This window comes from Ceratotherium simum, chromosome 8 (assembly GCF_057802395.1).
Source record: "Ceratotherium simum simum isolate JZ-2026a chromosome 8, ASM5780239v1, whole genome shotgun sequence".
NCBI classification, from domain to species: Eukaryota; Metazoa; Chordata; class Mammalia; order Perissodactyla; family Rhinocerotidae; genus Ceratotherium; species Ceratotherium simum.
In genome coordinates this window covers 3,439,620-3,464,930 of record NC_141907.1, presented here as the reverse complement: position 1 = coordinate 3,464,930, position 25,311 = coordinate 3,439,620, and the positions used below count along the sequence as shown (strand labels likewise).

Sequence of the window (25,311 nt, the reverse complement as noted above, 5' to 3'; positions counted from 1 at the left end):
TTTTAGGCAAGATCAGCAGGCGATTTGGCGGTCAGCTCCCCAGTCCCCTCAAGCGGGAGTGGGGAAACTGAGCCCTTGGGGACGCTCCCCCTGGGGGGCGGGGCACTCGGCCGGAAGCGTGCTGCGCGCGGATCTGGCCCTCCCCGCCCGCCGCATCCCTGCGCGCAGTTTCTGGGCTGCGCTGTAACCCAACTCCGCGCTCGTGGGGGGCGGGCGCCGAGCAGCTGCGCCCCGGCCCGAGTGCCACATCACTGCGCCCGCCCGCCCGCCGCGCCGGCCGCCCACCATGCCGCCCCCGCCGCCGCCGCTGCTGCTCCTCGCGGTCCTGGCCGCCGCCGCCGCCGGGCCCGGGTGCGAGCCCGCCCGGGACCCCGCCGGTAAGACCGACCGCCCCGTCCTGGGAGAACGCGGCGCCCGGGAACCGGGAAACTTTCCCTCGCGTGACCCAGGGCCCCGGGAGAACGTCCCCAAGTGGGCGCCCTGTGACCTTGGACCTCGTGGTCTGCCCAGGAGGGGGCAGCGGGCTCTCTGCGTGCATCGAGGCTGGGACCCCAGGGCGCAGCGCACGGGCAGCTTGGGGGGAACAGAGGGACATCGTGTCCAGGCCCGGGGGTCCTTCTTGGGTCAGGGCACAGCGGGCGGGGGCACCCTGCAGGTGAGGGCCCCCTGCAGGTGGGGTCCGAGGGAGCAGGTGCCAGGACTTTGTAGGGCAACGGGCAGTGCAAGATCCCCGGTCCTTCCAGGAACGGGGAAGCCTCCGCAAACTCTTGACCCCTCCCTCCCAAGTGGGGCTGTGATGTGGACAACAGTGTCTCCGGAAGTGGGCGCAGAGGGCCTGGGAGGGAGTGCGGCCCCTGGGAGGGGAGGTGCTCCCCTGGTGTGGGAGTGGGTGCTCCTGGAGGGCTCTGGGTCAGGGAGAGGGGCGGGACCCAAGGACCCTCAAAGGGGTGTGCACCTGCCTGTGTGATCTCACCTGAGTGTGGGGTGTCCCGGTGCCAGAGGACCAGGGTCCTGGAGTCCTGGGTACCGGTCCTGGCTGCCCCCCCCCACCCCGGGAGTGGGCCTCAGTTTCCCTTCCTGTTTAAAGGTGGAGGTGTGTCTAGTAGCCTGTCCCCAGGGTCCTCGTCAGCGGCAGACGTCTGTGCCCTGGAGGGCAGGGGTCCCCTAGGCACAGGGGTCGGGGCATGTCAGATTTGAATCTCTCCAGTGCCGGGGTTGGTGGAGACCTGAGAACTTGCGGGCGCCGACCAAGTTGATGTGCCAGGAGCGAAATGCCCCTCTCAAATGTGCTGAAATTGATCTATTCCTTTACTTCTCTCCGCCTGAATTTTCTCTCCACCTCTGGCCCTCCCCCCACCTGGTTCCTCCCCACCTTTCTGCAGAAAGGCCCAGGCCAGGCAGGGCGTGTGTGTGTGTGTGTGTGTGTGTGTGCAGGCGTGCATGCAGGATGTGGATGGAACTTGCACAGTGTCGTGGATGGACTCTCCCTTGGACCCCTGAGACCCCAGGAAATGTCCAGAATTGTAGACTTGTCAGGGACAGTGGCCCCTCCTCTGGGGAGCCTTCGCTGACCTGCCTTCACAGGGAGAAATGCAGCCCCTCCTCCGGACTTGGGCAGTGCTGGCCGCCCCTCCTCACCTGGAGGGACGGGCAGGGTGGATCTCTGTGGCTCTGAGGTGGCACCAGTGACTGTTTCTAGAATAAATCCTTCCTCCAGACCCACCTTCCTTCCTTTCATGTGCGGTCCGTGGAAGCAGAATGCCTTTTCCAGACCGCAGACTGGTGTGGGCGAGGCCGGGCAGTTTGAGTCCAGGCTGCTGTATCCGAGCACTATACCCATGTCCCCATCTTACACGTCCCAGAGACTCAGAGCAAGCCCGGACCCTTCCGTCCCCTCTGCCTCGTCCCTTGCCTGGCGGAGGACTCCCGGTCTTCACGGGGAGCCGGGGTCTGAGGTGACTTTCATGTTCCTAGGGGCCAGGGGGGTCTGGGTTCAAATCCTGAGTCCTCTACTCTGCTGTGTGATGGTGGGCAGATGGCCTGACCTCTCTGACCTCAATCGGGTTTCTCATGTATTAGAGGAGGCCCAGGCCTGCCCCAGCAATTTATCCTGGTCTTTAAGGCGCCGGCCCCAGGCCAATCTCCGTCCCGCAGTTGACGACGTGCTGACACCTTGTGGTCAAGAGGTGTAACGGTCACGAGTGGATGGCTAAAGGGCAGCCTCTGACCAGCGCCGTCCAGCAGAAAGATGCCGACCACATATATTTTACATTTTCTAGTAGCCACACTAAGAGGTAATAAGAAACAGATGAAGTTACCTTTAATAACAAATTTCATTTAACCCAGTATACCCAAATTATTGTTTCAGTATTTGTCATCAATATAAAAATCATGAATGAGCTAGTTTACATTCTTTTTAGTGCTAAGTCTGAAATTTGGCGAGTGTTTTATACCTACAGCACACATCGGTTTGGACTCGCAGCAGTTCAGGCGCTCAGTAGCCACATGTGGCTCGTGGCTACTATACTGGACGGTGTGGCCAGGACAGCTGCTTCCTCTAGTGACCGCACCCCCATCCCTGACCTCCCCGAAGGCGCCCTGGGACTTGCCTGTTGTTGTGGGTTGAATTATGTTCCCCAAAAGATATGTTGATGTCCTAACCCCTGGTACCTGTGACTTCACTGGGAAACAAGATCATTGCAGATATAGTCAGATGAGGTCGTACTGGCTTAGGGTGGACCCTGGACCCAGTGACTGGTGTCCTTAGAAGAAGACAGAAATTTGGACACAGACATGCCAGGAAGGACGTGATGATGGAGGCAGAGACAGGGGCGATATGGCCACAGCCAAGGAATGCTGGGAGCCCAGAGGCTGGGAGAGGCAGGAAGGGCCTTACCCCGGATCCTGAGAGGGGCACGGCCCTGCCAGCTCCTTGATTTCAGGCTTCTGGCCTCCAGAGACGTGAGAGATTCAATGTCTGTTGTACCACTTTGTGGCACTTTGTGACGGGAGCCCCAGGAATCTACCCATCTCTCTGTCTTGCCCCTGGTGGCCACTCTGGAAGCAGTTGGTGACAGGTCAGCAGATGACGCCCCGTCGTCCACCACACCGAGCATCAAGGTCTGGTGGGGGGGGTCACAGTGGCTGTCCCTCCTTCTCCCTGTGTGACCCGGAGCTGCTGTTTGTTGAGCCCTTTCTGAGCCAGGCCCTGCTCAGCATTACCTCACTGGCTCCTCCAACAACAACGGGTACTAGTATTATCATCCCCCTTTATAGATGAGGAAACTGAGGCCCGGTGAGGAGCTGAATCCTCCAGCTTCAGTCTTCTCATCTGTAAATTAGGAGACTTGAAGCCACATGAAACCAGGAGGGCTCTGCTTGTCAGATCCTCTCAAATCCACAGATCCCATCACTCGTGTGGCATCTGGTGGCTTTGAGGGTGCAGATGTGGGGACACCTGCTCTGCTCCTGGTTCCTCACCCCAGGGTCGAGTGGGAGTTCTGCTCATGGAACATCTGCTGAGAGTCTAATGCATCTTCAGAATCCCCCACTCGGCTCCGTGCTCACAGTGGGCGCACACTCAGAGCACGGGGCTGCATGCATACGGAGGGGAGCCGGGTGCGTTTGGTGATACCGTCTGTCTGAGGAGGCCTTGGGCTCCTGAGCTGACCGTCTGAGTCAATGCATCTGCCCCCATCCAAGCTCACACGGGCTGCGACAGTGGGTCGTGAGCCAGCGCCACATGCTCACCATTGGACACGGATGCTGGCACGGGCCCTGCACGGATTCAGTCCTCTTATCCGTTCTCCCCGGCACTAGCTGGCTGTCCTTAACGGCACAGGAGCAGATAACAGTGCAGTGTTTCCATCAGAGTCCTGGGTCCGTCTCTCGCTCTCCCTCCGCAGAGGGCCGGGGATGCAAGTCTGGGAACACTTCCGACCACTGAGGCTTGGGAGTCACTGACGGTGTCGGGTCGTGAGCTGTGTGCTGAGGGGGCAGTGGCTCAGGCTACTTGGGCGGCGACTGGGGTGTCCTCCAGCTCACTCACTGCCAGCCTGTGCCCATTCCCACGCGCTCTGTGGAGCATCGGAGGGCATGGAGGGCCCGCTGCCACCCTCTCTGTTGTGTCAGGGCCGGCTGTCCTGTGCACAGACACTTTAGGGAAATGGTTCTTTTGCCTGTTGCTTTGCCCAAGGGGTGCCCGCCCGTGAGGACGCCTAGACTCCTGGGCACGTTGTCTCAGGGGTGTTAGAAAACAGTGACAGTGAGGACACACACTGTTATTCATGGACCGTCTACCCGAGCCAGGTCCTGTGCTGGGCACAAAACGTGGGTGCATCATAGAACCTGCACTTTATTCCAGTCAAGTGATTATAGCGAGCCCCATAAAGAATGGGGAAACAGAGGCAGAAAAGAGGGACTCCAGGGTCTCCCTGCTGTGACGGGCGGGGTTGGACCAAGGGCTGTCCAGCTCTGGCCCTGGGCGTGCCTGTCCTCCGCTGCGCCCATGGGAACACAGCGCTCTCTACCGTATTATTTGGATGAGGAGGGAGAGCAACCCCAGGGTGGCGGGCGCCTTCTCGCAGATGTGGGCACACCCGGTTGTACCTCATCCAGGCGTTTCTGTGGGTCTTTTTGTCACTGTTGTGAGGGTGCAAACTGTAGTTATCACTTGAGCACTGGTGGCGAGAGGGTGCTTTGAAGGTCTTCATCCCACAAGAGCTTCACGAGCTGGCACGCAGGGCTCAGGGCCTGTGGTCGCCCCGTCCACAGTGCGGAGACTGTGTCCGGAGGTTCCTGAGGGAGGGGGCTGCCTGGCCAGCCCAGCAGGACCAGAGCCCCGTCCTGTGTCTCCTCCAGTGGGGGCTCGCATGTGCTCAGGAAGCTTGCGTGACCCCCAGATCTTACGTTGAATCCCTAGCAATGGCCCCCACCGTCCCGGACTCGCGGTTCAGGCCCGGGTTCTGTGAGGTTGCAGGATCAGAACTCGGGCCTCTTCCCTCCGGTCCTAGCCTTCTTCCTGGCCCCTCCACATCTCTCCCCTTTCTTATTTCCTGCTGTGCGCCCAGCCTGCCCGCCCCTTGTGGGACCCCTGCAGGGCCAGCTGAGCTCTGAGTCAGACGCCCATTCTGTCTCTCAGACTCAGTTCCTCCCCCTTGGCCCTTGCTTCTGGCGGGGACCTGGGCGGGTGGCATGGCTTGAGGTTGGTTTTATTGGCCTTCCCAGGGGTCTCACTGTGGGTCCAGTGCCTGGCCCCTGAGGAGGGCCCTTGAAGCCCACAACTGCAAGGAGAGTTTTGTATGTTGGTCCTCTTCTTGGGGAGTAGGGTCCCCAGCTCAGGAACCGGTGGGGCACCACCCTGCAGAGTGTTCTGGAGGGCAGGGAGCCAGGGCCTGCCTGACTCTTGGGGGACTCGGAATAACGTGAGGTCAGAGGCGGTGGTGGGTGGAGCCCCTGGTACAGGCTCCAAGGTCTGCTTGTTAAATATTGGGGAATTTTGTGAGAACTAGTTGCTCAACTGCTGGAAGCCTGCAGTTGGCCACGGTGGAAGTGTCTACACTACGGCAGTCGGCCAGTGCTCCAGAGCACGGCGTTTGTACCCTGGGAGCAGGCTTGCCCGCACACTGGGGGGCAGTCCCAGCCTTTGGTGCCCGATACATTCCACGGAACCCACCCCGCTCTCTGCCTGTCTTTCCTCAGACCAGTCGTGTGACCTCCCTGAGACTCAGTCTCCTCCCCTGTGAAATGGGAGGTCGCTGGGACGACTGAACGAGACGGAGCTCTGGAGGGCTGGGTGTCCGCGAGCGCTCAGGAAGTGATGCCCCTGGGGGCATAGTTTAGGGGCGACCGCCTGGCAGGGGTCTGCGGCCCTGACAGCGCTGTCCTCTCTCCTCCAGGTGGATGCCGCAGGCCGCCAGCTGCAGACAGTGGTATGGTACACGGACTTCCCTCGTTCTGTTTTGTAGGAGTGACGCAGACCCTCCATGCTATCAGAGCATTTTAGAGAGCCAAACCTATGTTCCGAAGTGGGTAATTAATAATGTGGCCCGTTAACCAAATCCAAACCCCTTCTTAAACAGCTAGAAATTAGACAAGATGAAAAAGATAGCACCATCCGTCTGCTCAGCAAGGGCTCCCAACCCCGGCCCGGCCCCAGGGCTCCTGAGAGGGGTTCCTGCCATTCCTCCCCTCGCGGCCCCATGAGGTGGGCTCCAGACAGGCTGAGTTCTGCCCCTAAAGTGTGCACTGGCCTCACCCGCTGTTTATCCCATGTGGCCCCTGGCTCTCAGCCCCGGTGGCCCCCGCTGAGTCTGGGCTGGGCAGGCCCCTTCCCTCTCTGGGCCCGTTTCCTCCTTCCTAAAACAGGGAAGGGGACGCTGATCTCATGGGACCGTTTTGAAGATGACATGGGATCTGATGTCTAAAGGCTCAGAAGCGGCCGTTCCTTCACATCCCTCCTGCCGGCTCTGGGCATCTGGTATATTCTATGTGGAGGGACTACATTTTTTCTAAAAGCAGGAAAATGTTTTCCCAGTGCAAAAGTCAATGACATATAAAATGCTGTGAGTGGAGAAATGCTGAGCAGAAACAACCCTGTCCTTTCTAAACTTTGACGTGGAAAAGTGGTGAATCTTGTAACTTGTATCACGAGATGCTGCGTGTGGAAGGTCCGGCTGAGGACAGAGGAGGAGGCGGCCTGCGGACCGGAGTGAGCAGGCAGGGGCTGCAGCCATGCAGTTCCACACCAGCGGGGCCTGGAGGGCCGGCCGCTTGGCAGACGAGGGCCTTAGGGGATGGGACGGTGGGAGCCCAGCCACACTGGGCGGGACCTCCACTCGTGGGCTGGAAAAATAGCAATAATGATCAGGCGTAAAAATGCCTGGTGACGGCCAACACCCTGCCTCCCTCTGTCTGTACTTAAAACATCCTTGTGAGATGCAAGACTGAGGCAGGCCCGGCCAAACTGTAGCCATCTTTGCTTAGCCTTCTCCTCAAGGGCCTGAGCCCAAGTTAACCAAACAGGGATCAGCCGCTTTCCCAGAGACACGAGGCCGTCCAAGCTGGGTGCGTCTTTGGGACCTGTTTGCTCTGGGGCTGTGTCTTCGGGAAGGTTCGCACCTGCTTCTGCCAAACCCAGGCTCTGTTGGCCTCTTTCACGTGGCCTCCTGTGGCCAGCCCTCGGCAAGGCTGGCTTTGCTGTGCCCATTTTGCAGACGTGGGAGCTGAGAGCCAGAGCGGCCAGCCCCGGCTTGCTCACTAGTGCGTGGTTGAGCCCAGGCAGTGTTAGGAGCCTCTCTGGTCCTCACAGGCCCTGGCTTCCTCCAAGTAGCCCTTATCCTGGTGCTCTTCCCTGCCAGCCTGTGGGCGCCCCCTCCCTGCGGGCCCTGGCCCGGGTGGGTCTGCTGGGGTGGAGCGGGTCCTTAGGAAGTGTCTGACGGTGCCACGTGGGTCATGGTGGGAGGGAGTGACCTGCTGACCCCCGCCTCCCCCAGCCACGTGCGTGGACCTGCAGCTCGTGACCTGCAGCGATGCCGCCTACAACCAGACCACCTTCCCCACCCTGCTGGAGCACCGCACCCGGGCAGCGGTGGAGGCCAGCTCCGAGTACATCCTGCTGAGCGTCCTGCACCACCTCCTGGAGGGCCAGTGCAACCCCGACCTGCGGCTGCTGGGCTGTGCCGTGCTGGCCCCCCGGTGCGCGGGCGGCCGGGTGCGCAGGCCCTGCCGGCACGTGTGTGAGGGGCTGCGGGAGGCCTGCCAGCCCGCCTTCGACGCCATCGACATGGCCTGGCCCTATTTCCTGGACTGCAGCCGCTACTTCGCGCGCCAGGAGGAGGGCTGCTACGACCCACTGGTGGAGCTTCGAGGTGAGGAGGCCTTCGGGGGCTCCGGGGCCCAGGGGTCGAATAGGACAGCCGAGTCGGAGGGGGACAGGGCCTCAGCCAAGGCCCCCATGAGGAGGCCTCACGTACCGGTGCCTCCTGGGAATGCAGATACGCGTAAGAGCGTGCTGGCCCGGGGGCCTGAGTCCTTGACTGCAGCCCCTCCAGAAACTGCCCTGTACTGGCTGTGCCCAGTCTGGTGTGAGGAGGGCACGTCCCCCACGAGGCCGGCCCAGCGAAGCCTGTGATTGCCTGTGGCTGACCCTCAAGGAGGGCACGTAGGATGCTGGCCTGGAGCCAGACTCCTGAGTGGGGTCTTCGGGGCCCCGTGGGCTCAAAGCAACAAGAGGGGCTGCAGAGAGATGAACTTTGTTTCCTCCTGTGGATAAACCAGCTGAGGTGGAGTGGGCAGCCCTGGGTGGTGATGAGCCACTCATCTTGGGAGGTGTGCAGGGAGGCACTGGAGGGCCGCTTGGCAGTGATGCTGCATGGGAGGAGGTAGTGAAAGCCCTGCATGGGGGCTCGACCCAGTGCCCCTCCCTGCCTTTCCACTCCTGAGTCGACTGTGCTCCACGGGCTGGGCTTCCCAGAGCAGGTAAGCAGAGGATGTCGGGAGCCCAACCCTCCAGGGACACGGTGTCATCCACAGCGGCCTCGGCTGAGAGAACTGTCTGCCACGGTGGAAAGGTTCTGTTCTGTGCTGTCGCAGACAGCGGCCACTAGTCCCACATTGCTACTGAGTGCTACGAATGTGGCTAGTGCGACTGAGGGTCTAAGTTTTGATTTTAATGAATTTAAGCTTGAATGTAGACAGCCACATGTGGCCAGTGTGTGACACTGGACAGTGCAGGACAGCGTCCCCTCCGGCTCCTCGTGTGCTCCACTCATGAAGCTGACGGTGAGGTTCACGGGATCCGGTGCCAGGTGGCACACGTGTACAATCTCATTTAAACCCCACAACAGCCCTGAACCTCAGTTATGACCCCATTTTATAGGTGGCCAAGGGGAGGCTCTGGGAAGGCAAGGGGCAGCAGGGCGTTGGCATCAGCTCTTGCCTGGCAGAGCTGGTGTGAATCGGGCCAAGTACTGATGGATGGATTGGTCTGTCCATGCACCAGGCAGCTATTGAGTGCCTGCTGTGTACATGGCCCCGTGCTGGGCCACCGAGGATGGCAGAGGAGGACACAGAGGTGCATCTGGGCTGGTCTCCAGCGAGCCCTGGGTTCCAGTTCAGTGAGTTCTACTCACTGGCTGTGTGTGAGGCCCAGGGCGAATCCTGGAGCTGAATCTGGGGTGGGGGGATTCCATCTGCCCCACGGGCTTCTGTGTGGATGCAGGGGCGGGGGGCGTGGGCAGCACTTTGCAGGCAGGTAGGAGCTGTCAGCATGTGCAGAGCCAGGGAGCTGGGGCGGTGGGGGCGCTGGGTGAGGGCAGAGGAGCAGAGAAAGGGAACCAGACGGCTCTGTGGGGCCAAGCCCGCCAGCCTGGGAAAGCCCGTCGAGTTGGCTTGGGAGAGATTATTTTGGGCAACTCCGGCACCAAATTGCTGGTTCCATCTGCTTTCTTCCCCTCGAAAACCACTTTGAGCAGAAACAAAACCACAGGGCAAGTGAGACACTTAGGGAAGAGCGTTAACTGTGAACCAGCCTCCCGGGACCCGCATGGGTCAATGCAGAGACCTGGGGGATGGGGCCGGCCGGGAGTGACCAGGGCCGTCCTCCTCCTTGGTGCTTACGCCCCAGTGAGAGGGATGGGAAGGCCAGCTGGCCTGGGGATTGCGTAAAAAACAGCCATTCCCTAGACCTGGAAGCCCAGGAATTTCTCCTAAGGAAACTTTTTAAAGTATGGAGAAAAGCTTCCCTCCCCCTTCCCCTCCCCCGCCCCTCCCCCAGTGCTCTATTGGTAATCACAGCAAACATTTGGAGTCCTTGAGGTGGTGGGGGGTAGACTGTAAGGAGCCTGTCTGAGCTGTTGCCTGACTGAGAGGCTCGGGAGCTGTTTCCACCATGATGCTAAGTAAACAAAGCAGGCTGGGAACTTCAGCACGGTGATTACAGCTCTCCTCGCTGTCAACAAAACACAGAAAGTCAGGGCTGTGCCGCGGCGCTTCTCTGTGGGTTGAGGATTCTGTAGGTACCTCTTCTCCTTCACGGTCTACTGTTCTGTATTCGGTAACGTTTCCAAAGTAACTACATGTTACTTTTATTCATAGTAACATTAGGCACTATGTTGCTGTACACATCTGCTGGGTGCTAGTATTAGCTGTCGATGTTAAGTGTTATAAAGGGAATTTTAGTTAAACACATGAACACAGATTGGCCGGGGAGCCATCCCAGGGGGGTGCTTGGGTCCTGACCCCCAAGTTGCCGCAGTGCCGTGGGGGTGCGGGTGTGAGGTGCTGGGAGCGCTCAGGGTCCTGGGCAGGTAGGGGATCCAGGTGGGGGCAGACAGAGCAGCCATCGGCGGGTGGGCAGCGGGCAGGCCGAGCGCTGACCGGGTGTCCACCTTCTTCCCCTAGGAGGCCTGGACGTCGAGGAGGCACCGCCCTCGGGGCTGCCGCCGACCTTCATCCGCTTCAGCCACCACTCGTACGCCCAGATGGTGCGCGTGCTGAAGCGCACGGCGGCCCGCTGCGCCCACATCGCCAAGACCTACAGCATCGGGCGCAGCTTCGAAGGCAGGGAGCTGCTGGTCATCGAGTTCTCGGGCCACCCTGGCCAGCACGAGCTGAGTAAGCCCCTGTCGCTGTCGGGCGCCCAAGGGAGAGGCCTGGGCGTGGGCCTGCGTCCGGGAAAGGGCTCTGGGCCTGCCTGGCCTTGGAGTGCACAGGATCCTAATCAAGGCCCCCAGTGTTTTGGGGACAGGGCGCAGGCAGTGGTTTTGGGGCTCTGCTTGGTGCAGTGGGGTGCAGGGCCACATCCCACAGGCATGTGGAACCACAGTAGTAGCGATGTCACTGGGAGTCAAGGGGGAGGCCGGAGGGAGGGGCCCGGCCCTGGGACATGGCCACGTGAGTCAGAGAGAAGCGAGGAGGGGTCTGCACTGGCTGCGGGCACGTCGGGCCTCATGCATCTATGGGGAGAAGTAACTGTGCTCTGTGCGTGTTGTTGTTTCTGCAACCTGGCCCTGGCCCCCCGGACCCCAGGCAAGTAGGTGCTCAAGGTTGCGGCCCCTTCACGTTCACTGCTTTAAGCTACGTGGTGAACTCGGGGTCGCAGGGTGATATGAATAAAGCACTTTATCCACTTAAAAAACCCAAGTCCATTTCAACTCATATCAGGCTGAGCGGTCCTGTTTTGAGGTGGAGGAGAGCAGAGTGGAAGATGCTAGATGTTCTTGCCCCTTCAGAGCTGCGTTCTTGCAGCAGAGGAGGGAGGCAGACACACCGCAGTCGTAGTTCACTGCCCATCATATCGACACAGGGCCACCCGGGCCAGGAGTGCAGGGCTGGAAAAGTTATCACGAAACTGAATTTCAGGGGCCAGTGAGGAGAAGGCAGTGGGCCCCGGGGCCGGGCTCGGGGCTCTGGCGCGAGAATCCGGGACGTTGCAGCAAAGGCTCAGCCCCTGGCCGGCAGCCTGTGTCCTGTGGGGTGAGGTGAAGACGACCCTGAACCCCTCCAGGGCACCGGGAACGTCCAGGGGCAGGGGCCCAGTGCCGGCCTCCACTGGGGAGTCGATGAGGAAGGGTCCCAGTCCTTCCCTGACCTCGTCCCTCAGCTCCTCTGTCCCCATGACCACGTGAGTCAGACGAGATCAATCTAGAAGCAGTTCCCACTCGACTCTTGGTCCTTAAAAATTACTGAGAAGTACACCTCGTCTTGTTGAAGCGGCTCTGGCACCTTTGCTAGGCTGGCCACTCTCAGCCCAATTTCCATCTGGTGGCTTGGGGAGCATGGACATCATGAGCCCAACGCCCCGTCTTCTGTCGGAGGTCAGAAGTCATCCAGTCCCACCCCAGCCTGCAAGGCCCACCCTGCCTCCCACCCTCCAGCTTGTGGTGTGCTCTGGGTGGAAGACAGGGGCTCTCCCAATTTTGGATTGGCCTGCAGCTTTGGAATGTGTGGGTGAGGGGTGTCCCCTGTGCAGAGAGACAAGGGAGGTGACTGTTGTAGAAAGCCTCAGGGTCGTTTACACCCTCGGAATGCAGGAGGGACATGAGCATTTGCTCCCACAGCTGCAAGTCCTCTGACCGCACACAGCCAGGGAGGGAGACACCACTTTCCAGATGAGCGATGTGAGGCTCAGAGAGGAGAGGTGACTTGCCCAAGGTCACACAGCTAGTAAGGCTGCCAGGCTCCTGGTCCACTCTTCTTCCCATAGTCCATCCATCTACCCATCCATCCATCCATCCACCTACCCATCTACTATCCATCCACCCATCCACCCATTCATCCATCCATCCATCTACCCACCCATCCATCCACCCACCCATCCATTCACCCGTCCATCCACCCACCCATCCATTCACCCGTCCATCCATCCACCCATCCATTCATCTACTATCCGTCCATCCGTTCACCCATCCATCCATCCATCCATCCATCCATCCACCCACCCATCCATCCACCCATCCGTCCCATCCATCCATCCACTCATCCATCCATCCATCCATCTGCTGTCCATCCACCCAACCACCCATCCACCCATCCATCCATCCATCCATCTACTATCCAGCCACCCAGCCACCCATCCACTCATTCATCCATCCATGCACTCACCCACCCATCCATCCATCCACCCACCCATCCATCCATCTTTTCATTCATTCATTTATTCATTCATTCAAGGACCAGCTGCCTTCCCATCTAAGCACCAGTGTACACCTTAACTTATTACACAAACATTAAAAGTTGCTATTAATGCAATTCACATATACCAGTGATACCATATGTTATTATTAATTAATATCCTTGATTCGTCATGCTAATAATTATGGGTAAAAATGAGAAATGAGCTCAACAAAGTGATGACCTCATTGAGGCCTCCTTAGCCACAAGATGCTTGGGCCAAAACAAGGATGAATAGGTCCCAGGACCTCTGGCCTCTCGCGCAGTGGGGACCCTCAGGGCTCCAGGGATCCGGGGGCTTTGAGATGACTTCCCAGGTCACTGTGTCTCCCCCCAGTGGAGCCTGAGGTGAAGCTCATCGGCAACATCCACGGCAACGAGGTGGCGGGACGGGAGATACTCATCTACCTGGCCCAGTACCTGTGCTCCGAGTACCTGCTGGGTGATCCCCGCATCCAGCGCCTGCTCAACACCACCCGCCTCCACCTGCTGCCCTCCATGAACCCTGATGGCTACGAGGTGGCGGCCGCTGAGGTGAGCCCCCCACGCTGGATCCACGGCCGCTGCCTTCGTCATCCCCCATCCATCCGTTCACTCACTAGCAGTTACTGAGGGTCTGTGTGCGCCAACCATTCTGTTGAGTGACGAGGATTCAGCAGGCATCAGCCTTGGCGAGGTCCTCCTTGGGGGTGGGGGCAGATGCAGATAATTCTAAGGTGTGTTGAAGAGGTGACATGCTCTGTAGAGGAAACGTGATGAGAAAGGGAGTCGAGAGAAAGAGGGAGAGAGAGAGAGAGAGAGAGAGAGCGCGCACATGCGAGTGTGCTCTAGCTGGAGGTCAGCTCAGGGAAGGTCTCTGAGGAGGTGATGTTGAGCAGAGCCCGGCGGGAGGTGAGCGTGAGCAGCGCATGACCCTTGGGGGCACTCAGGCAGGGGCATCAGAGGGTGCAAGGCCCTGAGGCTGGAGGATCGGCAGGGAGGCCGGGCGGGAGGGGCCAGAGAGACGGGAAAGGAGGTCCAGGGCAGCTGTGTCCTCCAAGTTCCTCAGTAAAGCCAGAGAGGACCGCAGCCCCCGCCTCCCACTCTCCGCCTAGCCCCGCGGCCTCCCTCCGGAAGGATCAGGGTGCAGTGTGCTGACCCCTAGTTGGGGGGTGGCCTGTGTTTTCAGGGTGCTGGCTACAACGGGTGGACTAGCGGGAGGCAGAACGCGCAGAACCTGGACCTGAACCGCAATTTCCCCGACCTGACATCTGAGTACTACCGCCTGGCCTCGTCCCGCGGCGCGCGCGGCGACCACCTGGCCATCCCACAGCACTACTGGTGGGGTAAGGTAGGAGCCGTGCTGCCCACGCTGCCCGCGGAGGCGTGGTCCCCCACAGCTATGCGTCTGAGGGTCTCTAGTTATTCCGGACCCTCAGGTCTGGTCCCCCCAGGGCAGGAGAGCCTGGCGGTTAACAGCCTTAGTGCTCCGAGCCTCAGTTTCCTGCCTGTGAAGTGGGGGTGACTCCTCACTGGGTTGTTGGGATTCAGGGAACATAGAAGCACCCAGAGCCTGGCAGGTGCTTAGTGACAGCTACCCAGGAAGGCTGCCTGGAGGGGGTGATGTCCCCACGAGGCAGGAAAGAAAGTTCCAGGCAGGAGGACCAGCATGTGCAAGAGCCTGGTGGTGCCTGAGTGGAAGCCTGAAGGCCGGGCGGGTGTTGGGCCCGGTCCCTGGGACGGAGTGGGCATGGAGGGCCTGGAGAAGTTGTGGAAGCCTGTGGGCGTGGCTGCAGGCGGTCAGCAGGGGCGTGCTGGGTCCTGAGAACGGCCTCCTCCGCCCTGGGCAGGTGGCCCCCGAGACGAAGGCAATAATGAAGTGGATGCGGACCACCCCCTTTGTGCTCTCTGCCAGCCTCCACGGGGGCGACCTCGTGGTGTCCTACCCCTTCGACTTCTCCAAGCACCCCCAGGAGGAGAAGATGTTTTCTCCCACGCCCGATGAGAAGGTGAGAGGGGGGTGCCGTGGTGGGACGGGCGTGCTGTGGGTGCAGGGGAGGCAGCGGTGTGGGTGGTGCCCTCGGGGCTGGCCCAGCGTTGTTCCTGTTCTGAGCTTAGGGAAGCCCACAGAGTCGCTGAAGCATTAGGAGCCTTACAGGCCCAGCTCCGAACCCCTCCTCCAGGAAGCCTTCTGGCCGGCTGGGAGCAGCCCCTCCCCACTCTTCCATCAGTGTCCCCGTCTGGGAGCTCCTGCCGTGGGGACTGTGGCCCCGCCTGGCAGGTTGCCTGGTGTTTTCTGTTCAAGGGGAGGGCAGGTGCCGGGCGGCGCCGGCAGAGGGCAGTGCTGCAGCGCGCGTGGCCCCGGCCGGACTCTGGCCGCCTCCCTCCTCCCTGTGGGCTGGCGAGTTAGGGGTTGGCTCCATGGGACCCGGGGCTGCAGTGGGATTGGAGTAGGGATTCTGGCCCCGGAGTTCATCTGGGCCCTGAGGAGGCCCTTCCCCTCTCCAGGCCTCAGTTTCCCTCACTGGCACAACAGCAGGGGACCAGACACGTGGTGATGGCTGGACCCTCTCCAGCCCTACTTTTCTCCACTCCTGCCCAAAGCTGCCCAGCCCTGACCGTGTCCCTCCCCGGGCCTCATACTGGACCTCCTGCAGGCCAGTCTGGGAAGGGTGTGGGAGTTCACCCCTTCCCATTTCATGGATGAAAAACCTGAGGTGAGGGAGGGGGTGACCTGTGGCGGGCCGCAGGCCACGGCCAAGAGCATTGGAGCTTAATTGCCAAAAACTGCTCCTGGTGACCGCCCCCTCCCAGGCCAGCCCCTGCACTCCCTGTCCCTTCCTGGGACGACAGAGCTGGAAGCCCTTGCCTTGATCGGCCTGGGGGTCTTGGAAAGGTCTGAGCTCTCCGTGTGGTCACTCAGCAGGCCTCCTGGTGGACCAGACCCTGGGTGGAGAGCCAGGCCTGCGCCCTGCCGCCTTCTCGCACTCTCCACCTGGTATTTAGGGGCAGGGCAGGGAGGGAGGGGCTGGTGCTGGTGGACGAGTGCTCGGAGCCCAGCTCGCACATAGCTTGTTCTCCTCGGCCACTCAGAGGTCGGCTCGGCCTCACCCAGCCCCTTCCCCGTGTGCGGCCAGTCCCGGTCCAGTGCAACGAGCAGGACGGGGCCCTGCGCTGAGCGTCCTCGTCTAGGGTGGGAGATGGAGCCAGAAATGGGCAAGGACAAGAGGCGTGGCCAGGGCCAGGGCCGAGGGCTGCCCAGGAGGCCGGGGGCACAAAGGGTGTGTGTGTGTGCGCACATTGTGTGTATGTGTGTGTTGTGTATATGTGTGTATGTGTATAGGTGTATATGGGGTGAACCCCTAACCTGGCCCGGCCTTAAGGAGGGCTTCTCCGAGGTGGTGGCTGCCCCAGTGGAGCCTGAAGGATAAGGTGATTTCCTGCAGACACCCAGAGGGGCCCAGGCATGCAGTGGGAGCCGGGGAGGCCGAGCGGGGACACCTGGCTCAGCGCCCTGCCTCTCAAGAGCTGGGGAGCAGCATCTGTGACAATGGGGCATTTGTTCCCACGCCTGTTCGTTTTTGCACTCATTCACTCACTCACTCAGTCACTCATTCATTCACTCTCTCACTCATTCACTCACTCACTCATTCACTGACTCCTACAACCAGCACATACCTAGAGCCTGCAGGAGTGCCGGGTTCTGTGCTCCGAGCTCAGTAAGTGCCCCCCAAGGGTGGCTGGGTGGTCTCCACCGTGAGCCTGGCCCTGGTCCCCCTGTGCTGTCAGAGGGCAGCGCCACCAGCTGGTCACGGTGGGTGCCGGGCTTTGCATCTCTGAATCTCAGAGGCAGACGCGTGAAGATGTCCCCAGGGGAGAGGTTCACCTCAACAAGTCCCACCAGAGTCAGAGAATTGAGAGTCTTCCCCACCAGTCATCAATCATGGATCGATAATCCTTCAGGCCGTAGCCAGCGGTGGTCTCTGTGGAAGCCAGAGTCCCAGGAAAGGCGCTGGGGGCGGGGGAGCATGCGGAGGGGCTGGCCAGGGTGTCCCGTGTCACCCCCAAACTTCTGTGGTGCCCCGTGGACGAGGGCCAGGGCCTCAGGGCAGCATTCAGGGCCACTGGCCTCATGCCCTCTGTCCCCCCCACCTGCCCCTTTTCCCGAATCCTCCTCCACCCCTTCCCGGCCCTGCCACACTCGCAGTGGGAACGAGCCAGCTTCATGCGGGGTCCCAGGCGGCAGGAGTGGGTGGGCTGGTCCTCGTCCATGGGCGCTGGCCTGTGTTCCTGGCCCTGTGCCAGTCCACGAGTGCCCCTCCTGGCCGCCTGCCGTGCCCTACCTTGCTTCGTCTACGGTTGTCTCTCTGTGTCTTTCCCTCGCCCAGCCTCTGGGCCAGAACTCCTCCCGACGTCCTTGTCTTGCCCCCACCCCCCCAGGTCGGGCCTGTTCCTAGCCAGACCTGCGGCTCATGCGCCCCGGGGTTTTGGGGACTGATGGCGACTTTCTCTGCCCTCTGGGTGGGGCAACAGAGGCACTGACTGATAGGTGATGGGAGGAAGGCCCCAGGGCAGGATGGAGAGAGACGGGGTCTGGAGGGTGGTGGGGAGCAGAGCTGGGAGAGAGTCTGGTCCAACCTCCCCCGCCAGCCCAGGTGCTGCTTTGCACACGGGTGGTGGAGGGCCAGAGAGCTGGGATGCTGGGTGGGGCAGAGTTCTAGAAACAACCCAGTCGGCATCTGCAGGTGGGTAGGCCCCTTTCCTCGGCCGCTGGACTCCTGGCTGAAGACGGTTGATGCCGACCAGCGCCGCCGGGCGGCTGCTGGCAGGATGGCAGTTCCTGGTCCACCCACCTTGGTGACTGCAGGACACGCGTGGGGCTGTAATTTGGGTGTTTCCTTTGTTTCTGTGGGGCTGAGTTGAAGCTGCACCGTCACACCCCTGAGAAACTAGACCCTTCCTTCCCTAAGCCCCAGGTCCTGGGTCTGAGTCACCGTGACCCCCGCCAGGAGAGACCCTCACCCTGGCCTGGATCAGCTCCCCGTTACTGACTCTGCCCCTTTCTTATAGAGGGGGACCCACCCCCGCAAGGCAGACTTCTCCCAGGGCCAGGGGGCCCTCATCCGTCTGACGCCCACTTGGGAGCCTCCCCCGGCGGGGTCAGACCCCGTGTCCGGCCCTGGGACACACAGACGGCTGAGACCCACCTGACAGGAGGTTCTGCGGGCCCTAGGGGGCGTTGGGGGGTGATGGGGGAGCACTGGGCTGGGGAAGGCCAGCAGGGAAGGGGCCTGCACTACCAGGAATCCCAGCCACACCCAGAGGTGCCCCGCCTCCAAGGTGCCACCCAGGGGGTGGCAGCCCCGTGGGCCGTGTCCTGTGTCCCTCTACCAATCACGATGGCAACTGCATGTGGTTATGGCTGTAGGCTGGTGGGCTCCCCCAGGTGCTCTTGGTCCCCGGGGAAAATGAAGTGACTATTATCAGAAAGGTTTGCTGGGGAAATGAAGTCAGTGACAGCAAGGCCCACCTCAGCTCTCCCCGAGGCCTGCTCTCCGCACAGTGGCAGGAAGTGGTTTATAAACTGCAAAGCCACCCTCCATGCGCCCTGCCAATGTCACTGCAGTGTGCCCCCTTCTCGAGAGAAAGCCCACACTCCCCAGCCAGGTGTGTGGGGGCTCCATGGTGCGCCCACATACCCACGACAGGTGCCCTGATCTCTGCCTGCCCCACCTCTGGGCCTTTGCACGTGCTGTGCCGTCTGCGTGGACACCGTTCCCCTCCTGCCAGTGCTGCAGGCCACTCCCTCAGGAGGCCTCGCCTCACCCCATTGCCCAGAGCTCTGAGGCCCCACCTTCTGGTCTTGGTCTCTGGGAAACCTCTCTCTGCCTCCTTTGCAGATGTTCAAGTTGCTGGCCAGAGCCTATGCCAACGTCCACCCCATGATGATGGACAGGTCGGAGAACAGGTGTGGGGGCAACTTCCTGAAGAGGGGCAGCGTCATCAACGGGGCCGACTGGTACAGCTTCACGGGAGGTGCGGCCCTGGGCAGGCTGGAGGTGGGGCCGGGGTTGGGGCAGCGGTCAGGAAGAGGGAGGGAGCTGAGGGAGGGCGGGGGCGGGGCTTGGCGCCTCCTCTAGCGGTCTGGACCATCCGAGAGCAGCAGACACACCTCACAGGCCCCCCACCCTCGGGCGTGGGCTGGCTTTAGGCCCAGGTGCTGTCTTGATGGAGTTCGTGTGTGCCTGTCACGGCAGAGCTGCACCTGGGACCCCCTTGCCCTCTCCGTTGCTTGTTTAGTGAACGCCTGCGTTTCGCAATTCCGCCTGCGGCCAATTCTTTTTGGCCTTTGGGGGTTAAGTAGGGTTGCTGGAATACAGGACCCCCGGTTGAATGTGGATGTCAGAGACATAATGAAGAGTTCTTTAGGGCTGGATAAGTGTGTCCCGGGTATCGCACGAGATATACTAAAACTTTATTCGTTGTATGTCTGAGTTCATCTTGACCGGGCGTCCTGTATTTTGTCAGCTAAAGCTGCGCTGGGTGCAGACACCACACGGAGCAGTGGGGGTGCCCGTGGTACCCTGTGCGTGAGGGGCGCCCGCTGGACCGGGCCCACACGCATCTGCCTGCCCCTCTCCCCACACCGGCACATTTATCATTTGCATCCTTTGGCGGATGAGGCAGTTGGGCTCAGACAAGAGCAGGGCCTGCTCAGGTCCACCACGGGTGGCAGGGCCAGTCTCACTCCAAGCCTGTCCCCACCTCCTCCTGCGTGGGCAGAGAGGGGGCCCCTTTGGCTCCCCTTCGGTTCTGAGTCCAGTCCACACCCCTGCCCTGCACACTTTTCCCACGATCGCACGTGTGGTCCTTTCCCGGGGTCGCTCAGCTTCTGCCTCCCGGAACCCAGGCGCAGGGGTTCCTTGAATCCCAAGGGGGTTGCGCTTCTAGTCTCTCCGTTATGACCCGTTAACGAGGGTCTGCAAAGGACCCTCATGTTGGGGCCGGGCCTGGGAGAGGCCAGCGTCTGGACCCCAGCTGGGCTCCCCTCCCACAGCGACACGGACCCAGGGAAAGCCAGCGGCCAGGCCCAGAGAGGGCCAGATGGATGGGGAATGTGGCAGCACTGGGGACCGTGAATGTTAAATCACTGACAGTGGCTGCTGGGTGCTGGGGTGCCGGGGCTCAGAGGAGGCCCCGACTTCCTAAGGGCAGGGGCCCCCAGCAGCTCCCGACACAGGGCTGCCCCCTCAGTGCCGTAGGCCTGGGCCTTGGAGGATGGTTGTGGCTTCTGCTGGACAAGAAACTCCAAAAGCAGATGGGGCAGAGGGCAGAGAGCAGAGGGCAGAGGTGGGTGGGGCAGCGGTCATCCCAGCTTGCTCCCAAGCCTCTCTCTGCCTCAGATCTTCCTCCCCAGGCTGTTCTGGGGACTGTCCAGGTAGATGGACAGTATTATCACTGGGGGTCCAGGCCAGGGAAGGCCAGCAGCTCGGACACCAGGGGCACCTGTGGCCACCACATGCTGCCAGCTTCTCGACGAAATCAGCTCATTCTTTACCTACCGAGGGGCCGCGTAGGACAGCGGGTGAGCCCGCGGACCCCGTGGGGGCCAAACTGCCTGGGTTCAGAGTGCGGCTTGGCCCCTGCCCCGGGCCTCAGTCTGCTCGTCTGTAAAGTGGGAATCGCGACAACACCCGCCTCCAGGCGCGCGGCTGCTTGGCGGCTGCGGGGTGGGGCTGGCCGTGCCCGGCGCCCGCTCAGCCCCCTGTGCCGCAGGCATGTCCGACTTCAACTACCTGCACAGCAACTGCTTTGAGATCACGGTGGAGCTGGGCTGCGTGAAGTTCCCCCCCGAGGAGGCCCTCTACACCATCTGGCAGCACAACAAGGAGCCGCTCCTGAACTTCGTGGAGATGGTGAGCTCGGGGGCCTCGCTCGGGCTCTGCAGGGCCTGGCGCTGGGGAGGACGGAGGCGGGTCCCCGAGGAGCCCCCAGCCTCGTGGTCCAGCGCGCTGTGTGGCGGGCTCAGCGCCCACGCGTCCACTCGGTTATATTTCACTTCTCATGAGCTAGCCGTCCATTCGTTCATGGCTGAAGCCTCGCTGGCCTCCTCTCCGCCCACAGGCTGGCCCTGGGGGTGCTTCAGACACCAGGGGCCGTACATCGGGGTCCCTGGTATAGCGAGGGTCTCGTGACCTAAAGGGGCATGACTGAACAAAGGGAGTGCAGGGACCAGGGCAGTCTGGGAGGCACCTGACCCAGCCTCGGGGTCTTCCTGGAGGAGGCAGCACTTGGGCTGCGTCTTGAAGAAGGAGTAGGAGAAATCAGGTCGTGGGGCAGAGAGAGCTCGGGCAGAGAAGTGGTGTGAGGGGGTCCTTGTGGCCAGAGTGAGGAGCGCAGCCATAGGACTGGGGTGGGCCCGAGTGGGGTGAGGCCCGGAGGCGACGGCTCTGGACAGCAGGTCTCCGTGTGGTCCAGCAGGGCCTGGGGCACCTCTGCCCCTCGTCTCGGAGGGAGGGCCCAGGCTGGCAGGGAGGCAGCCAGACTCAGGGGAACTGCTGTCAGGGGGCTGAGGTCACCCAGAAGCAGGCTGTGGATGGTGAGTAGGGGCCGTGGAAAATGTGTCTAAAGTAACCCCTCGGTGGACCTGGAGAGTGTTCCAGGGGCTTGGTGACCGATGCCCGACGTCCTGCCACCTCTCCCGGCCCTGCCCCACACCTCAGGCTCCATGCTGTGGGGCTCTGAGTGAGGTACCGCGTGTGAGAGAACGCAGGAGTCAAAATGAGGAGAGAGCAGTGGTTTTGGACAAGCCTCTGCTGTTTTTTTCTGAGCATTTTTAAGAATCTCACACCTTGCATATTGGCACAATATCCCAGGGGGAAGAAGGTCCTAAGAGAGAAACCGGATTGCCCAAAGGAGACAGTGAGGGGGCTGTAAGTGCACAGCACTTTATAGTTGGTACCCCTGCATATGGCACCGAATCCCGACACCACTTGTGGGCGGTAGACAGGGCTGCCCCGTTTTACAGGTGGAGGTACTGGTGCCTGGGAAGGACGGCGATGATCTGGGGTCGCTTAGGTCATGCACAGGCTCCCAGTGGCTGTGAGTCAGGAAGAAGAGGAGACAGAGGGTCAGAGAATGACAGGGCCTGTCCCGTGTCACCCAGCGACTGCCCAGAGCTCGAACTCAGATCTGGCTGCCCCTAGACCTCAGTTCTGCCCATGGGCCCCCTCCTTTCTAGAAAGATCAGGAACCTTCTTCCAGGCGAGAACCAAGCAGAGCCTCCTGGACCTGCAGCCACAGCAGCAATAGGAACAGAGCCAAGCCTCAGATAACAACTTGTTAGCGTCGTGTGAGTTTCTTTTTTACGGCTGTGCCAGCGACCTCGCTGCGGGAGGCAGGTCATCATTCACTAATGGCTCTGGGCCAGGCCTCCTCGCTCATTTCATTTTACGGCTGTCTGGTGAAAATGAGTTTTAAGGAGCCTTAAATGGAGCTGGGATTGCTCCGTGGATATTGTATGTGAAGTCTTGGGATATAAAGATTTAATAGCGAGGGTGATGCTGCAGAAGGCTGGGCAGCATGCAGCCGGGAATGGCCAGTCCCCGAGAATGACCCCCCGGAAAGCCGAGCCCAGCCTTCTGATAAGGATCAGGTCTGTCGTGGCCCATTGAGGCCTTTCCACCGCGATCCTGACCAGGCCTTGGGGGGGTGTCTGCATCTCCCTGGTTGGGAGAGGAGGTGGGTACTGGAGAGCTGCGTGTCCCTGGTTCTGCCTGAAGACGACTCGTCAGCCCCAGAGCAAGGACAGAACAAGTTCTAGCCAATGTAAGCTGAAATTAAATGAAGCCCTACTATGTGTCTGGCCTCTGCTATCAGGTCGGGGGGACATCACAGTGAGGTCAGGGCTGTGGGAAGCCCAGGACTGTGGGACCCTAGGGGAGGCCCCTGATGTGGCCAGTCATCAAGGGGGGCTTCCTGGAGGAAGAGGCGAGTATGCGGTGTGTCTCGAAGCAGGAAAGGAATTGACCAGGTGAGGGAGCTGGCGAGGTTTTCTGAGCACAGGACGGGGCAGGACGGAGTCAGGGGCCTGGGCGACACTGAAGGTGTGGGGGCAGCCTCGGGGGGAGAACAGCCTCACTGCTCTGTTTCCCCTCCCACCCAGTGGTCCCGGCCTTGTTTGATGTGACCTGCGGGTCCAGGTTGTTTCCAGCCCGACAGAGCCAGGGTGCTCTGGCTTGTTCACCGTCGATTGTCCTGGGAGGGGAGATGTGAGCAGGATCAGGCAGTGCCGGGAGACGCTTTCCTTTTGGAAAGTGCAGCTTCCGAGTCTGAACGCTGGGTCTCGGGGTGTCTGCTGGGAAGCGTGGCTGGGCTTAGTAGTGCCAGTTCGTAGTGGGGGTGTGGCAGTCCTTGTGTGTATTAATTCTTATCCCCCAGCAACACCTGCGGGGTCTCTGCTGCCTTGTTTTACAGACGGGGAGACGATGCTGAGGTGGAGGTGGCTTGCCCTGGGTCAGAGAGCTGGTTGGTGGTGTGGCCAGGACGGACACCAGGGACCAGACACTCGGCCCGTGTCCTGCCGGTGCCCCACGCGGCCTTGGGGACCTCGGCTCAGAGAGAGCCCAGCTGGCACGGGCTCTGGTCCTGGAGGCGGGGGGTCAGTGTGTTAGGAGGACGTGGGGGGTCCTGCTCAGCGCTCCTGGCCCAGGAGACGTCAGCCAGACCCTCGAGCCGGACTGTGGGTCATTCACAAGCCCCGATGGGGGCTGATTGCTGGAGGGACCCCAGGGATGACCTCACGGGTCACCCTCATTTCACGATGAGGACACCGAGGCCCAGAGGGGGGCGTGACTTACTCAAGAGGTCAAGGCGCGTGGTGCCGTGTCCCAGAGACCCCGGCTCTGAGGAGAGCTGGACGGGACCTGGCGGGGCGGGCCGTCCCGGCCCTCTGGAGAGCACGCGCCATGTCATGCCCTCGTCCTTGGTCTCTCCAGGTGCACCGGGGCATCAAGGGCGTGGTGATGGACAAGTTTGGCAAGCCCGTCAAGAACGCCCGGATTGTGGTCAAGGGCATCCGCCACGACATCACCACGGGTGAGCACCGCCCGCGGCCCGCGTCACGGTGGCGGCTCCCGCGAGAGCTCCCAGCGGGCCCGGCGCTCCGCGAGGCGGCTCCTCGTCCTCGGCCGCCTGGCTGGTGAGGGAGGGGGGAGCCTGGGGTCTGCTTCCACCCGCCTGGAGCCGTGTCTCTGGCAGCACGGGCCCCGGGGAGAGCGTGCTCGGGCCCCGCTGCCGGTGACAGAGGACGTGTACTCCGCGCTCCTTTAGAAGTCACTGTGCTGGGGACACCGCCTTCTCAAGGACTGCAGCAGGGACCACCCCCAGTCATGAGCCCATTTGTTCATATCCCAGGGCTTAGATCCCACTGACAGGCTGGCGTGTCCAGCCCTGTGGGCTCTGGGTGCCCTCAGGAATGTCAGAGCTGATTAGAAAATTATGATACGTTGTGACGTGAGTTAGCCGGTGGAGACGGGGTCCGGAGGAGCGAGGGATTGCTGTGTGGGTGGGGTGCGGGGGATGGGGATGGTCTGTGACGGCTCCAGCGAGGAGATGGTGCCTAAGCAGGGCTTTGAGAGACGGATAGGAGTCTGACAGCGGGAGGAGGTGGGGAGGACATCACAGGCCAACTCAGAGGCAAGCGTAAATTTGTGGTCTGTCTGCCCCCTAGGCTTGCCCACTCTGACCTCGTTACCCACTGTCTCAGGCTGAGTCTGAGCCTAGGTCTGAGGATCATTTTTATTCTACTTGTCCACAGCCCCAGATGGCGACTATTGGAGACTGCTGCCCCCAGGGTCCCACATCGTCATTGCTCAAGCCCCCGGCTACTCCAAGGTCATCAAGAAAGTCACCATCCCTGCCCGGTTGAAGAGGGCCGGCCGTGTGGACTTCATTCTCCAGCCTTTGGGGACCGGACCCAAGACCTTCCTTCTTGGGCCGCGGAGAAGCGGGCCCGGGCTCCGAGACCCACCGGGAGGTGCCGGCCCACACAGGGAGCCCGAGGAGCCCGGCCAGGAGCCCCTCGGGGCGCGGAGACAGCCCACGGCCAGCGGGAGCAAGCCCTGGTGGTGGTCCTACTTCACGTCGCTGAGCCAGCACAAGCCACGCTGGCTGCTGAAGTACTAGCGCCCCCGCCTGCGCCCGCCCGGACGCGGAGGCCCAGCCCCCGGAAGGGGCTCCGGCTCTTGATCTCGTCTTCCACCGACACCCCACAAAGCCGTTTCTGTTTTATTAAAGTGTTTTTATTCATCTCGGCCGCGATAGGAGGCTCTGTGTGTGAGGCACCTGCCGCGGGGGAAGAAATGGACCCCGGTTGAATGAGGGCCGCGCCCCAGCCTTGTTCACCTCGACGACGCTGGGGGCCAGTGCTCCTACTATCCCACAGGCGGCCCGTAGCGGGGCTGCCATTCACACACGTCTGTGCCTGGTCCTTTCCTGGACCGCGAGGCTTTGAGGCGAGAGGGGCCTCTGCTTTACAGACGGGAAAACTGAGGCCCCGCAGGGCACGTGACACGCCCAAGGTCACACACGGAGAGCCTCTGGGTCCTGTGGCTGAAGATTGTGTCTGGAGTATGTGGAGGAGGAACGTGAAGGAGACAG

At 61.3% G+C, this 25,311-nt stretch overlaps 1 protein-coding gene across 2 annotated transcripts; it reads left to right on the top strand.

Moving 5' to 3' along the window:
* Window positions 1-233: 233 nt before the first annotated feature.
* CPZ (carboxypeptidase Z) lies at window positions 234-24,965 on the top strand. Of its 2 annotated transcripts, XM_087434856.1 has the most exons (11): window positions 234-377; window positions 5,898-5,930; window positions 7,494-7,868; window positions 10,402-10,614; window positions 13,010-13,206; window positions 13,841-14,002; window positions 14,502-14,660; window positions 18,552-18,687; window positions 20,428-20,567; window positions 23,649-23,748; window positions 24,470-24,965. In XM_087434856.1, the coding sequence occupies exons 1-11, from the start codon at window positions 287-289 to the stop codon at window positions 24,835-24,837; spliced, it is 1,974 nt and encodes a 657-aa protein (XP_087290982.1). In that variant the 5' UTR covers window positions 234-286; the 3' UTR covers window positions 24,838-24,965. The 2 variants fall into 2 exon arrangements, with proteins under 2 accessions (XP_087290982.1, XP_087290983.1); XM_087434857.1 differs by lacking the exon at window positions 5,898-5,930.
* Window positions 24,966-25,311: the final 346 nt, after the last annotated feature.